The sequence below is a fragment of the Propithecus coquereli genome, unplaced genomic scaffold (assembly GCF_000956105.1).
Source record: "Propithecus coquereli isolate 6110/MARCELLA unplaced genomic scaffold, Pcoq_1.0 Scaffold66, whole genome shotgun sequence".
NCBI classification, from domain to species: Eukaryota; Metazoa; Chordata; class Mammalia; order Primates; family Indriidae; genus Propithecus; species Propithecus coquereli.
This window is the reverse complement of record NW_012152618.1, coordinates 9,976,401-9,991,913: the sequence shown is the minus strand read 5'-3', so window position 1 is coordinate 9,991,913 and position 15,513 is coordinate 9,976,401. Positions and strand designations below refer to the sequence as shown.

The following is a 15,513-nucleotide window of genomic DNA, read 5'->3' as shown; positions in this document are numbered from 1 at the left end:
TCCCAGTACACCACACAAAAGGCGTTCCAGCCCTCACAAGGGAGCACATTCTTCCATCCCCAGCCTCACACCCTGGGCAGGGCCAGGAGGGCTAGGGGTGGGGAGAGAGCAGGGCCTCCAGCTCCCTTCCCTGGCTGGTGCCAGAGAATACAGGACTTCGGGGCTTCCCAGCGCCAGGGAAGACAGGACTTCGGGGGCTTCCCAGCAGAGAGCACACTGAGGTGTGCACAGCCCGAGGGTGCTGGAAGAGGAAGGAGGGAGGCCGGAAAAGGGGGCAGGACTGGTCTGGCTGCTGCCCGGCCCCTCCCCTTCCCCCGCAGCCCCACCCCCGCCCGCGGCCTGGCTTCTCAGAGCGCTGGACCTGAGCAGTGGACACACAAGCCCTGACAACTCCAAGTTGCCATGGACGCTGAAGGTAAAGGGGCACTCTCCCCAGTGTCCCTGCACCCCCATCTCCCCCATTGCCTTGGCTCTCTCCCCATTCCGACCTGCCTCAGCCCTTGGGGAGATTATCCCCCCTCTGGTCTCCCTGTCCACTCTCTCACCACCCTGTGAGCCGCCAATCTCCCTGAACCCCCACAGGCCTCTTCTCATCTTCTTTCTCCTTTTATGTTGGGTCCCCAGCGAGCTCTGGGGAAGAAAGGGGCTTGAGGCCCGGACAGGGCAGGAGCAGCCTAGGGGAGGCGGAGTCCCCTGAAGGTAGGGGTGGGAGAGGGGGGAGGCTGGACAGCGGGGGGCAGCCCTGGACTTCGGTCCTCACTGGCCACTCAGAAGGGACAGAGGCAAAGTCCCAGGCCATCTGTGGCTGGGTGGGGGAGGGGCCTGAGTCCTGGGAGTCCCTGGAGGCTGCGTGCAGAGCCAGAGGAGGCGGGCTCTGGAGTCAAAAGGCTCCACCAGGGACAGGCCATGTGACCTTGGGCAGGCCCCTGACTTCTCAGAGCCTCATTTCCTTGCATTGGTAAAATGACAATAATAGTTCCCTGCTCACAAGGTTTTGGGGAGGACTGACGACAGGAGGCATGGGGTGCCTGTGCTTGGGGCACAGGAAGCCCTTCCTTAAGCTCCCTGCCTTGTCGCCTTCCCTCCTTGGGTTTCTCCCTGGGGACTCTCCCCTGCCTCTGACCCCCTCCCTCTGTTTGGAGTGCCTGCTGGCCCCACACACCCAACCCCTTGTTGGCTGTGGAGCCAGCTCTTGGGGGTCCCCTGCAGGGAGGCACACAGGGTACCTTTCAATCCCAGTTGTGTCTTTCTTTTTTGAAATAACCCCACCTGGGACTTGAATCCCGGCCACTATTCGCCAGCTGTGGGAACCTCGGCAAGTTACTTAACCTGTAGGGGCCTCGGCGTCCACATCTGGAGGATGGAGATGATGGTGCTGTTCTCACAGAGCTGTAGTGAGAATTAGATTCCTTAGCAGATGTTAAAGTATCTTGATCTGATTCCTTTAGGACTGGGTTTCTTTACAAGAGGGATCGTGGATGGGCTTTGGGGGAGTTCATGAACCCCAAATTTGTATGTGAAATTGTGTGTCTCTGTGGGAACATAGTTATACACTTTTCTGGGAAGGAGACCTGTAATTTTCATCAGATCCAGATTCTCTTTTTTTTTTTTTTTTTTTGAGACAAAGTCTCACTGTGTTGCCCGGGCTAGAGTGCCGTGGCGTCATCCTAGCTCACAGCAACCTCAAACTCCTGGGCTCAAGCAATCCTTCTGCCTCAGCCTCCCAAGTAGCTGGGACTACAGGCATGCACCACCATGCCCGGCTAGTTTTTTCTATATATTTTTAGTTTTCCAATTAATTTCTTTCTATTTTTAGTAGAGACGGGGTCTCGCTCTTGCTCAGGCTGGTTTCGAACTCAAACAAGCCGCCCGCCTCCGCCTCCCAGAGTGCTAGGATTACAGGCGTGAGCCACCGCGCCCGGCCCAGATCCAGATTCTTAGAAGAGTAAACGAAAACCTCAAAATGTCGAGGACGTTCACCAATGACACACCCAGTTCTGTGGCTTCCCCACCCGGTAGTTTTTGTTTGTTTTTGTAGAGACTAAGTCTCCCTCTATCACCCAGTCTGGTCTAAAATTCCTGGGCTCAAGGGATGCTCCTGCCTCAGCCTCCCAAAGTGCTGGGATTATAGGTGTGAGCCACCGCGCCCGGCCCATCGGGTAGTTCAGAAATGACCTCAGAATCCGTTCCCTCCCTGCCACCTGCTAGCTGTGTGGCTTCGGACACGATGCTTAGCTTCCCTGTGCCTGTTTCCTCACTGATAAAATGTGAACAGTGGTGAGGATTCGGTGAGATAATATGCATTATTATCTCAAGGGCCTGGCACACAGAACCCATATGGTGACAGTTTTGCTGGTGATGTTATTGGTTTCTCATGTCTGTATCTCCGGCACCTCCCCAGGTTCCAGTTCCGTTTTTTGTTGTTTTTTTTTTTGAGACAGAGTCTCGCTCTGTCACCCTGGCTAGAGTGCAGTGGCGTCATTGTAGCTCACCGCAACCTCAAACTCCTGGGCTCAAGCAATCCTCCTGCCTCAGCCTCTCGAGTAGCTGGGGTTACTGGTGTGTGTCACCACACCCTGCTAATTTTTCTCTTTTTTTAGGGGGACAGAGTCTGGCTCTGTTGCCTGGGCTAGAGTGCCATGGCATCAGTCTAGCTCACAGCAACCTCAAACTCCTGGGCTCAAGCAATCCTTCTGCCTCAGCCTCCTGAGTAGCTGGGACTACGGGCATGAGCCACCATGCCCGAATAATTTTTTCTATGTATATTTTTAGTTGTCCAGATAATGTCTTTCTATTTTAGTAGAAATGGGGTCTCGCTCTTGCTCAGGCTGGGTCTTGAACTCCTGACCTTGAGTGATCCTCCCACCTGCTAGGATTACAGGTGTGAGCCACCGCGCCCTGCCTAATTTTTCTATTTTTAGTAGAGATGGGAGTCTCATTCTTGCTGAGGCTGGTCTCGAACTCCTGACCTCAAGTGATCCTCCCGCCCCAGCCTCCCAGAGTGCTAGGATCACAGGTGTGAGCCGCCGCGCTGGTCCCAGTTCCATTTTGAAAACCCCTGACTGTCCATCTCCACCCTGGCATGTCAAGCTCAAAGTCCTCCCCTGCCACCCCTTTTTCCTTCTGACATCTCCGTTTCTGTTCCTGCCTCACCATCCGCCTACTCAGACTGGAAACCTCAGCGTCACCTTTGACTGCTCACTCTCCCTCATACCCCTAAATCCACAGTGGCCATGTGTCCTCCGGACGTACCCCTGAGGCATCACCCGACCCTCTTTCCTTTCTGTGCCCACCATCTCCTCCCCCAGCGGCAGCAGCCTGTTTGGAGGCATCCGCTGCCTTCACTCGTGTCCACATCTGCTGTTTAACAGGCAGAGTGGTCCACCTGGGGCCAGTGTGGGGTGGCAGAGCCGGTCTGCGTGTCTCTGGGTGAGGAATCCAGTGGTGTGGACTTCTCCTATGTTCCTCGGAGGGAAGCCCTCCTATTACAGCTTGCCCTGCTTGGCTCTTCTTGCCCAGGCCCTTACAACAGCCTTCCAACTTGCATCTTTTAGGGTTCTTGAAGGATGCAGGTGACTTCTGATCAAAATTTTTTAGTGACTTCCGCTTGGCCAGTGAGCAGAACCCTGATTCCTCCTCTCATCCACAGCCTGCTATCTGGCCCTGCTGTACGATTTGGCCTTCTTTCCCCACGCCTACGACCAGGCACCACCAGCTCCATGTGCCCCTGTGCCTCTGCTGCCTGGCCTCTGCTCCCCCATTCTCTGCCTGGCGAGCTTTCCTCCCCTCTGTCAAATCCAGCCCATTCTCTGAGACAATCTTTCCCAGCTTAACAACAGGTCATCTCTCCCCACTCTGAAATTCTGTGGATCCTTCTCCCGCTGTGTAATGGCCGATCGATCCCATTTGGCCCTATTTGGAGCTCTTTTCTCTTCTCTGGGGAGTGAAGGGGGAAGGAAGAGAACATTTAGCCAGAAGCCATGGTGCTGACCAGCCTCTGTCTCCATCTGGTGTTTGCCGAATGAATCAACAAAATAAACAAATGGAAGACCAGCCTTGCCAGAGCCGGACGCCTGAATGCAGACACCTGGCCGGGTATTGGCCCAGTGGTTTATGTGAATCGCCTCATTCTGTCCTCCCAGCAGCCCTGGGATTTCCTTGTGAAACTGACACTCAAAGAGGTTAGCGACTCGCCTGAGGTCACCTGGCATGTAAGTTAGGGGTAATGCAGAAACACAGTACAAATCAGCCAACAATCTAGAAGTGCCCGAGGGGAGCCATCTTCATCTGTTCTGCCAGGGTCATTCGTTGTGTGTATCCCTTTACATTATTTGTAAAGAGAGAATAAGTACAGAAATTATCCCAAGATATTTGGATACTCTCAGAAACAGAGATGCCAATTTTATTAGAGCTTTATTAACTCTGGACAATCAATTAGAAAGGTATCATCTTGAGGGATCAGGGTTACACCCCACAGGATAAAACTATAATCTCTGAAGTCCAGGCATCTTGGAAGAACTTTTGCACATACAACCACAAGGATAGGACACAAGACAGGGTGGGTGCTGCTGTCTCCTCTGCGGGTGCAGCAGCTCCTTGGATGAGCCCTCCGGGCGGCTTTCCTCTTGCAGCTGCCAGAGCGGCATTCCTGTCTCTGGAGTGCCTTTCAGTAACAGCTTCGAAGTAGGAGAGCCCTGCATTTTCAAAGCTACCCACAGGAATCCCTTTTGTTGGAAATGTATGAGAGAGTTGGAGCTTAAAGAAAACCAGATGTATTTATTTATTTTTCACGAATGGAACATGGAACGTGCAACATTCCACCTCTACATCTGGTGATCAGAACAACTGATTTTGAAGAAGGGGGCAAGAGGGTGACCCGTGCGAGTGGAAGCAGCTGTGAGGTTGTAAAAGTAGCTGGCTGCAGAGAGGGAAGGCTGAGTCTATCATTGTGCGGCTTTAGCATTTCCTAGCTCTGCTCTGTAGGTAATCTCCGCTTACATTTCTGAGCCTGGGTTCTCCATCTGTAAATACGATGATACCTACCTTGAGGGACTGCAGGTAGGATTTGTGACAATATGTGGAAAGTGCCTGGCATGTGGAAGCACCAATGTATGGTAGTGATTATTCTCTTCCTGTGGCTCGGAATCTCTCGACTCTTCTACAAATTAAAATTATGTTGCCACATTCCAGACCGATTATACCAGCATCTCTAGGGGTAGGGCCTGGGGGCCAGGGGATCAGCATTTTGCAAAGCTCCCCAGATGATTCCATTGTGCAGTCGAAGTTGAGAACCACTGCCCTACTCTATGACATTGTGACTTATAATAAGAAATATATATCTTGGTCCTCATCCCTGGTGCCTGACACAGAGCTCCTAATCCCTTGGAATTTCCCGAGCAATTGGAGTGTCTTTTGTTCTAATGAGGCAACTCTTGGTGGGGCCCTGTGTAGGGGCTGGACACCAGAAAGACCAAGCCATGATTATTAAATAGAAGCTTGGAACCTTCAGCTGTATCCCCTATCCTCTGGGAAGGGGAGAAAGGCTGGAGATTGAGTTAATAATCAATGGTGCCTGTGTGATGAAGCCTCTATAAAAATCCCTGAGTTATGACGTTTGGAGAGCTTCCAGGTTGTGGAACATGAGGAAGTGCTGTGAGGAGGACGGTGTGCCCAAAGAGGGCATGGAAGTCCCCACCCTTCCCCTGCACCTGTCCTGTGCATCTCTTCTGGCTGGCTGCTCACCTGTGTCCTTTAAAATATTCTTTGTAATAAATTGCCGTTAGTAAGAAAATTGTTTTCCTGGGTTCTCTGGGCTGCGGTAGCAAATGATCAAACCCAAGGAGAGGGTTGTGAGAACCTGTGGTTTGTAGCCAAGTTACACAGAAGTTGTGTGTCACCTGGGAGCATACTACTTGACATTGGCGTCTGAAGCAGGGGCAGTCTTGTCGGACTGAAACCTTAATCTGTAGGGCCTGCCCTAACTCTGGTTAGTGCACGATCGGAGCTGAATTGCAGGACACCCAGCTAGTGTCGGAGAGTTGGTTGATGTGGGAAAAACCGCACAGTTTGGTCACAGAAGTGTTCTGTGTTGAGTGAGAGTATAAAAAAGAAACACTGTTGTTTTTTTCATATACACTACCCTAAAAAAACTCTCCTTGATCCTATTCAAGTAGGGACTCACTCTCTCCTTTACTTATTTATGTTTTCTCACTTTTTTATTATAGAGAATTTCAAACACACACAAAAGTAGACAGAGAAGCATCATGACCCTGTGTAGCCCTCACCCAGCCCCAGCACCACCAGGGTTTGGGAAGCTGGCTCCACCATGCTTCTGCTTCCTACCTTCTAGTGTTTCAAAGCAAACCAGCCCCTGAATCCTTTCATACATGAACATCTCAGCATGTTTTTTTCTAAAAGATAAGACCTTTTCTTTTTACTACAACTACAGTACCATTGTCACAATTAAATTTTTAAAAATTTTCTTGATACCAAATATCCAGTGTCCAAATTTTCAATTGTCTCGTAAATGCTCCAGTTTGCTTTCAGTTTGTTTGTTCAAATTAGGACCCAAAGAAGATCCACACATTGTGACTGGTTAGTATGTGTTTTAAGATTCTTTTAATCTTTTGTTTTCCTTGCAATTTATTTGTTGAAGAAATTAGTCTATTTTCTGGCAGAGTTTTCTAGGGTCTGAATCTTGTGTGTTGTATCCCCATGGTATAGTTTAACATGTGCCTCTGTCCTCTGGCTTTCTTATAAATTAGGGGCTGCTTCTGGAAGTCTGATCTGACTCAGGTTCAGCTGTTTTGGTGAGAGAGCGTCACAGGTGGTGGTATGTTTTCCTCCTTCTCTTCTTTTCTTCTTTTTTTTTTTTATTTTGAGACAGAGTCTCACTCTTTTGCCTGGGCTAGAGTGAGTGCCGTGGCGTCAGCCTAGCTCACAGCAACCTCAAACTCCTGGGCTCAAGCGATCCTCCTGTCTCAGCCTCCTGAGTAGCTGGGACTACAGGCATGCGCCACCATGCCCGGCTAATTTTTTGTATATATTTTTATTTGTCCGATTAATTTCTTTCTATTTTTAGTAGAGACGGGGTCTCGCTCTTGCTCAGGCTGGTCTCGAACTCCTGAGCTCAAACAATCCGCCCGCCTCGGCCTCCCAGAGTGCTAGGATTACAGGCGTGAGCCACTGCACCCGGCCTTTTTTTTTTTTTTTTTTTTTAAAGGAGACGAGTCTTGCTATGTTGTTGCCCAGGCTAGTCTTGAACTCCTGGGCTCCAGCAATCCTCCTGCCTCAGCCTCCTGAGTAGCTGACACTACAGGTGTGAGCCTCTGCACCCGGCTTGTCTTTCTTCTTGATGTTGGCCTTGGATGCTCAATGCCTGGATCCATCGGTTCACTAAGGGTTGCAAAATGGTTCATGCCTTTCATCAGAACGCTGGTTCCTGTTTGTTTAAGTGTTCAATGATTCTTAGTAAATTTACTGAGTTGTGCCGCTGTCACCATAGAACATTTCCATCACCCCAATAAGATCTCCTGCCATTTTTAGTTAATTCCCTGCCCCAGGCAATTTGCTGTCTGTCTCTATCGAGTTGCCTTTTCTGGACATGTCACGTCAGTGGAGGCACCATATGTGGTCTTAGTGAGCGCTGGTTCTTACCCTCATGTTCATCTTAGTCATGGGGCAGGGTGGGGGTGGCTGTTCCCAAACCTGGATGCCCGGGAACCACCTCCCAGAGATTTTGATTCAATTAGTCTGGAATAGGCCTGAGCATCCGAGAGTTTGAGAAGCTTCCAGTTGGTTCTAACGTGCAGCCCACATTGAAGGCCCTGCTTTGTCAAGTTCTCCTGAAAGGAGTGGTTTGCAACCACTGCCTCCACTTCCCCACCTCCCATGCACTCCTTGCCCACGACAACATGGCTTCTGTACCCACCACATGGCATGGAAACTGCTTCGGCAAAGGCCTCCGAGTTGCTAAGTCCATTTCAATCTTCCTTCTACTTGCTTCTGCTCACACCCTACTTCCTGAAACCCTCTTCTCCTTCCCAGACACCCACTGCTGGTGCTGCTTCTCTTTGTGATGACCACATCTTTGTCTGTCCTTTCATTGCTGATGCTTCCCAGCTTCTCTCCTGATCTCCAGAACCGTCCTCCTACCCACCCCCTGGACGGCGCCACCTGCATCTCCTGCTGGAGTCTCAACCTTAATCTCTGCAACACCAAACTCATTCTTTTCCTCCAACTCTGCTGCTGCTAAGCTGTGTCGCCAGGGCACAATTTGGGGAACTCTTTGACGTTCAGTTTCTGTACCTGTGAAGTAGGAAGAATCCCTTATGGTGAGTTCAAGATGAGAGCACATAGAAGGATGGCAGTGCCTGCAGCTGGCACATCACAGCACTCGGAGCAGTCACCTCCTGTTGTCCCCTCCTTGGCCCAAACTGCTCCTCTCTTAGAACAACATCCTTCTGCCAGCTCTCAGCTACCCAGGACAGAGACTGAGACTTCCACAGCTCATCGGCTGCTAATCTTGGTAGATTCTCCCTCAGAAACAGCTCTCACGTTTGCCCTATCGAACTGTGAGGTTCAAGTCTTCATCCCTTTTATTTTTTAATTTTTATGTATTTTTTTAGAGACGAGATCTCACTCGGTTGCCCAGGCTGGAGTGCAGTGGAGTGATCATAGCTCACTGCTGCCTCGAACTCCTGGGCTCAAGCGATCTCCCACCTCAGACTTCTTAAGTAGTTGGGACCACAGGCACAAGCCACTATGCCCGGCTAATTTTTTTTTTTTTTTTTTTAATTTCAGCATATTATGGAGGTACAGATGTTTAGGTTACGTATGTTGCCCTTGCCCCTCTTCCCCCCCCAAGTCCGAGTTTCAAGTGTGTCCATCCCTCGGATGGTGCACATTGCACTCTTCGTGTCTGCATATACCTGTCCCCTCCTCCCCCCTCCCCCCTCCCTATGCCCGGCTAATTTTTAAATTTTGTGTAGAGACGAGGTCTTGCTCTTGCTCTGGCTGGTCCCAAACTCCTGTTGAGGAGGGTGCTGAGGATTCTCAAGTGACCCTCCTGCCTCAGCCCCAAAGTGCTGGGATTATAGGTGTCAGCCACCACGCCTGGCCCTTCATCCCTTTTTGTCTGGCCAATTGCCTTGGCCTCCTTTTGCCAGTTGGTGGCTGCAGTGACCCTTCTGGAACAAACCATAATCATATCATACCCTCCCTGAAAATTCTACGATGGCCCCTGGGATCTGGCCAAATCTCTCAGCTAAGTTATTTAGTACTTTCCCCCTTTAACCTCCCCTCCCTCCCTCTGTCCTGCAAATCCTACGCACACCCACCCGCACACCCACCCCCACACACCCATAGTGTGCTTTTGAGCCCTGCACGCCTGCTTCGTCAGCCCGAGTGTCCTGCCCCCACCTCACACTTCTGCCTGGCAAGCAACACTCATCCTCCCTCTGGGACACTTAGTCATTTCTTCTAACATGCACCCACCACGCTTGGGAAATGCTTCAGTCATTTCTTTAGCAAACACGCCCACCCTGTGCCAGACAATGTTCCCAAGGATTTTGCAAAATACAAACTCTTTTATTTTCATAACAATTCTAGGAGGTCATTGTTATTAATATTACCCTGTTACAGGGGAGGAACCTAAGGCCCCTGAGAGGTTGAGTCTCTGGCCCACCAGCACTTAGCAGAAAGTGGCAGGGCCAATATTGGAACCCAGGTGTGTGGCCCCAGAGTTTGGGCTCTGATTCACTCTGCTACGTGGCTTCTCTGATGGGATAAGTATCATTAAGCATATACTATTAAACTAAACAATATAAAATTGCCAAGATTTGACTGTTTTTGACCTATAAAAGCAGAAAATTTGCATGATTCAGTGTGCTAGGCACTTGGGATTGAGCAAAAAACTCAATGGACAGATACAGTCTTTGCCCTTAGAGAAGAAACATCTATAGAGTATGATAGTGGGGAGCTGAGAGAGCCTAGGGCCTAATTTGTGGGGAGGATCTGTGGGGGACCCTGCTGAGGATGTTTAAGAGAAGACCCCAAAGAGGAAAAGTTTGGGGATAAGGGCAAGAGGGTAAGAGAAGATGCTTCCAGGCAGAGGCACAACACTGGAACCGCGTAGGCTAAGGCCTGAGAGGGGAAAGAGCTGCCCAGGCTGTCAGCAGCATGTCCCAGCAATTAGCACCTGGCACAAAGCAGGTGCTAATAGGGATTTGTCATCTCTGGCCATACCACCCTGAACACGCCTGGGCTTGTCTGGTCTTGGAAGCTAAGTAGGGCTGGGCCTGGTTAGTACTTGCTCGGGAGATTGCCTGGGAATAATGGGTGCTGTAGGCTTGAAAAAAGAAGGGAAATGAAGATGAGAATTTGTCAAAAGAATTGATGAAAGATGGAAAGAAGTTAAGAGAGCTGGAGCTAAATGCCATGAAAATCGGGTTTTCAGCAGGAGAGTTATCAAAGCAAACCAGAGTTGGACAGCAGTTACAGCAGTGAAAACATATTATTTGGGACTGTGGCAGTAGGTTAGAACTGGACTCAATCCCGAATACAACAAGGACAAGTGAGGATTATAGCCAAGGAGCAGGGCGGGGGACAGTGGGTGAGAAATTACTAAGAGGAAAGGTCAGGGGCAAGGGGGATTCTGGCTAAACGAACCTAGCAGGAGTCTTGCTGAAGGCAGACCAGGGTGATCAGATGTCACCTGGGGGAAGGCGGAGGATGAGGGGCCCGATCAGATATCGAGGGTGATTAGATACAGAGGATGGGGGATTCTGGCTGAACTGACTTAGCAGGATTCTTGCTAAAATTGGACAATGCAGAGGCAAACACAGAAGCCCAAACCTAGTTAAAAAAGAGTTCAGGGGAGCCTGAGTAAGGTTTCCACAGGGAGAGAATCTTGGAGTGAGCCACTCAAATTTACTTTTTTATTGTTTTATTTTAAAAGCAAATTTAATGAAGTATAGTTACAGGCAGTAAAATTCATCCTTTTTTGTATGCAGTTCTATGAGTGGTGACAAAGCCATCAGTTGCTCAGCTGCCACCCCAGACAAGATACAGAGCAGTTCAACACATCCTGAAAGTCCCTTGTGCTGCCCCGGTGGTCAACCCCTCCTGGGGTCCACCCCAGGCAACCACCGGTCGGGTGCTATATGAATGGAATCATATAGACTGTAGCCTTTTGAATCTGGTTCCTTTTACTTAGAATAATACATTTGATACACGTCCCTATTGTGTGTATGTGGAATTGGTTCCTTTTTTAATGCTGAGTGGAATTCCATTGCATGGGTGCATCATAGTTAGTTCATCTGATACTTAACAGTCGAAGGATTTGAATTCGATTTCAGAAGAAAGCACTGCACCTAGTTTGCACGGGGTCAGGTCATGTGGGGTGGGGTCTGCATCGCTGCTGTGTGGTCACGGGCCTTTTCCCTAGCTGGGCAGAGCAACAGCGACAGGTGCTATGTCTGGTCTCCCGGCACCCAGCCTGGGCGGGGCTGGCTCTCCATGGAGAAACGGAGCCCTGTGGGGCAGACATGGGACAGCGTGTGGGGAAGGAGGGCCCGGTGCTGTCACTGTGGACTGCGGCTCAGAAGAAGTAGAGCAGTTGAGCGGGAGGGTGCAGGTTGGGTGCTTGGCTTTAGGGAAGGAGGGTCAGATGAGAGATTGATTTCTGAGACCAGAAGAGAGTGTGTGTGTGTTTGTGTGTGTGTGTATTTGTGTTTGTGTGTGTGTGTGCAGAAGAGTGTGCGTGTATGTGTGTGTGTGTCTGTGTGTGCGGGTGTGTACCGAACCCAACACCCTTGCCCTCAAGGGGGAAGCCAAGTCCACGGCGAGCAGGTGTCCATGAGGCGGCAGCTCTTCTCCGGGCCGACAGGTGGCGACGTCGCATGGGGTCTGGTCCTGCGCGGTCACCCGTTCAGCGGTCATGAAGGGCGGTTGGCCGCTGCACTCTGGGCCTGACGACCTTGGAGACCACCATGTCCATGACCCTTATTTTACAGGCAAAGGACTCTCCATGTCTCGCAGAACAGGGGCTCCAACCCAGTTTCACGTGTTCTTTTCTCCTTGTGCAGCCTTCATCTCTAGAGAGGTGACAGTTTGCTGAAGCTTCAGGCGTGGGCGGGAGCTGGAGCTGGCGGTAGAGCGCGAAGGCAGACGGGACAGACGTCCATGAATGACCACAGTGCTGCCAGTGCGCTGTGTGCCGATTTGCCTTTCCTCTGTGGTCCTCAGACTCCAAGTTTAAAAAGCTGAACTTTGGCTTTAAAATACTTGGCGCCGTAGAGAAGACGTGGATGAAAAAGACACACAAGCTCACATTCTGCCAGGGCTGCTCCGGCGGGTACGTCGCTGGTCCTTGCAGGCAAGGCAGGCTGGAGCGGCTGCAGGGCGCCCTTGAGACTGTGTGTGCAGGGTGCTGCATGCGCTGTTAAAATATCGAAATACTTCTCTTCTGGTTAACATAGCTGTTGACCAAGTACTAGGTTTGCCAGACAAAATACAAAACACCCAGTTAAATTTGAATTTCAGATAAACAACAGATGATTTTTAAGTATGAATATGAACTAAATATCACCTTGGACATGTTTATACTAAAAATTATTTAATGTTTATGGTCGGGCACGGTGGCTCATGCCTGTAATCCTAGCACTTTGGGAGGCTGAGGCGGGAGGATCCTTTGAGGCCAGTAGTTCGAGACCAGCCTGGGCAAGAGTGAGACCTCATCTTTACGCAAAAACAGAAAAATTAGCCAGGTGTGGTGGTGCGCACCTGTAGTCTCAGCTACTCTGGAGGCTGAGGCAGGAGGATCACTTGAGCCCAGGAGTTAGAGGTTGCGGTGAGCTATGACACTGCCATTGCACTCTAGCCCAGGCAACAGAGCGAGACTGTCTCAAAACAAAACAAAAAAGCAAAAGACCAAACTTTTTGGGCTCATGGGGTCCACCCCCTGCTTCAGTCCCTCTCCTGGGACCCCCAAATCTTCACCCCAATGGGCTAGTGCCCAGTTTAACTGATTATTACATATTTTGACCATCAGCCCTGACTTCAAGGGGCAGCCAAATGCAACAGTTGTTCTCTTTTTCCCTCCCAGGCCTGGCACTCCTGCTGCCCCCAACCACATTGGCAGCCCTGGCGGACAGCTGGCTCCGGGAGGACTGCCCAGGCCTCAACTATGCAGCCTGGGTCGCGGGGGCAGCCCCCTCGCAGGCTGCGCTGTGGGCCAAATCCCCTGGGGTACTGGCAGGGCGGCCTTTCTTCGATGCCATCTTTGCCCAACTCAACTGTCAGGTCTCCTGGTTCCTCCCAGAGGGATCAAAGCTGGTGCCGGTGGCCAAAGTGGCTGAGGTCCGGGGCCCTGCCCACTCCCTGCTGCTGGGGGAACGGGTGGCCCTTAACACGCTGGCCCGCTGCAGTGGTGTGGCCAGCGCTGCTACAGCTGCTGTAGAGGCCGCCAGGGGGACCGGCTGGACCGGGCACGTGGCTGGCACGAGGAAGACCACGCCAGGCTTCCGGCTGGTGGAGAAGTACGGGCTCCTCGTGGGTGGGGCCGCTGCGCACCGCTATGACCTAGGAGGGCTGGTGATGGTGAAGGACAACCACATCATGGCAGCCGGTGGTGTGGAGAAGGTGTTTGTCCTACTGAGCCCCTGCCTTGGCCCTGGTCCAGCCCTCCCCTCCTCACACCCTTCCGCGCCAGATCCCCGCGGCCTGGCCTGGTGCAGAGCGATGGCCTGGAGTCAGGAGTGCGAGGCTCCTCCCTCCGCTGCCCTGTCTGCAGCATGGGGCTGGACTTGCTCTTTCTCTTTGTTCTTCTGTGGCCTTGGATGATGTTCAAGGCGCAAAGGACAAACCGCTGGGAAGCTGGTGTTGATCACTCCAACCCTCTGCACCTGTTTCCCCATCTGTGCAGTGTTCTGGGAGAACTCTTCTGGTTTTTATATTCTGAGTCAAATTGAACTCAGGTCCAAATGCCAAATATTGCTAATATGTGGCTGTTTTTACACCCACAAGTGTGGTAATTTCACGTGGTATGACTTAATATAAAACATCCCAATATCTGGTTTCCTCACCAATCCCAAGCTTGGTGACCATCTGGGGCCTTTTCAATGCTGGTCCCAGCTCCCTGCTCCTCAGGGCCAGGTGCCATCTGGTCCTCACCGCCACCCTCCCGCTGCCCGGCAGGCGGTGCGGGGCGCCCGGCAGGCGGCCGACTTCGTGCTGAAGGTGGAGGTGGAGTGCAGCAGCCTGCAAGATGCGCTGCAGGCGGCCGAGGCAGGAGCCGACCTCATCCTGCTGGACAACTTCAGGCCGGAGGTGAGGCGGGCTCTGCTTCCGGGGAGGGGCATGCAGGGGGCTCTCACTGCCCCAGCTTGTGTCCTGCAGGAGCTGCATGCCACGGCTGCTGCGCTGAAGGCCCGGTTCCCAGGCGTAGCTGTGGAAGCCAGTGGAGGCGTCACGCTGGGCAACCTCCCTCAGTTCTGTGGGCCCCACATTGATGTCATCTCTTTGGGGATGCTGACCCAGGCTGCCCCGGCCGTTGATTTCTCCCTCAAGCTGTTTGCTGAAGTGCCCCATGCTCCCCGGTCCTAAGGCTGAAGAGGATGACACTGGCAGTGGGTTAACGTGGCTTGCTGGCACCCTCGAGGTCACTGGCCAGCAGGGCACACTTGGTGTTACCCTGGGCTCAACTCCAGCTCTTCCACCTACTGTTCGTGTGACCTGGCAGGGCTGACTTCACCTCTGCTCACCTCAGTTTCCTAATCTGCAAAATGGGACTAATAAATGATTAACCTCATAGGGTTTTTGGAGTGGTAACTAACATGCAGTAAGTGATCAGTAAATGCTAAAAATTATTGTAGTTCATTTATTCTAAGATGCACATTTTTTTCACATGTACAGAAGTCAGGGTGCCCCTTAATCAACGGCGTCTCACAATCACTGTGAGCCAGGCTGGTGTCCCCATGAAGCCACTGTGGCCTGTGCATGTATCTCGTACACACAGAGGGTCCTTGACTTAGGATGGTTCAACTTACGATTTTTTGGCTTTACAGTGGTGCAAAAGCATACACATTCAGCAGAAATCGCACTTTGAGTACCCATAGATCCATTCTGTTTTTCACTTCAGTACAGTATTTGGTAAATGATATGAGATAGTCAACACTTTATTTTAAGATAACGCTCTGAGCACATTTAAGTTAGGCTAGGCTAAGCTATGATGTTTGGCAGGTTAGGCGTATTAAATGCATTTTCCACTTAAGATACTTTCACTTTATGAGGGGCTTATCAGACCTAGCCCCATTGTAAGTCAAGGAGCATCTGTATGTGATAAAAATCTATGTAGAAATTTATGTTGAAATAGGCCAAACGTGGCCGGGCACAGTGGCTCACACCTGTAATCCTAGCACTCTGGGAGGCCGAGGCAGGTGGATCACTCAAGGTCAGGAGTTCAAGACCAGCCTGAGCAAGAGCGAGACCCTGTCTCTACTAAAAATAGAAAGA

At 51.2% G+C, this 15,513-nt stretch overlaps 1 protein-coding gene across 1 annotated transcript; it reads left to right on the top strand.

Moving 5' to 3' along the window:
* Nucleotides 1-345: 345 nt before the first annotated feature.
* Nucleotides 346-14,833, top strand: QPRT (quinolinate phosphoribosyltransferase). Its single transcript, XM_012660364.1, has 4 exons — nucleotides 346-415; nucleotides 13,106-13,641; nucleotides 14,197-14,328; nucleotides 14,398-14,833. The coding sequence occupies exons 1-4, from the start codon at nucleotides 403-405 to the stop codon at nucleotides 14,602-14,604; spliced, it is 888 nt and encodes a 295-aa protein (XP_012515818.1). The 5' UTR covers nucleotides 346-402; the 3' UTR covers nucleotides 14,605-14,833.
* The last annotated feature ends 680 nt before the right edge of the window (nucleotides 14,834-15,513 follow it).

What these genes read in the sequence shown, in the direction of transcription:
- QPRT (XM_012660364.1), top strand. An exon ending in CAGCCGGTGGTGTGGAGAAG is followed by an intron (nt 13,642 to 14,196) that starts GTGTTTGTCCTA and finishes GCTGCCCGGCAG; the next exon opens with GCGGTGCGGGGCGCCCGGCA. An exon ending in TGGACAACTTCAGGCCGGAG is followed by an intron (nt 14,329 to 14,397) that starts GTGAGGCGGGCT and finishes TGTGTCCTGCAG; the next exon opens with GAGCTGCATGCCACGGCTGC.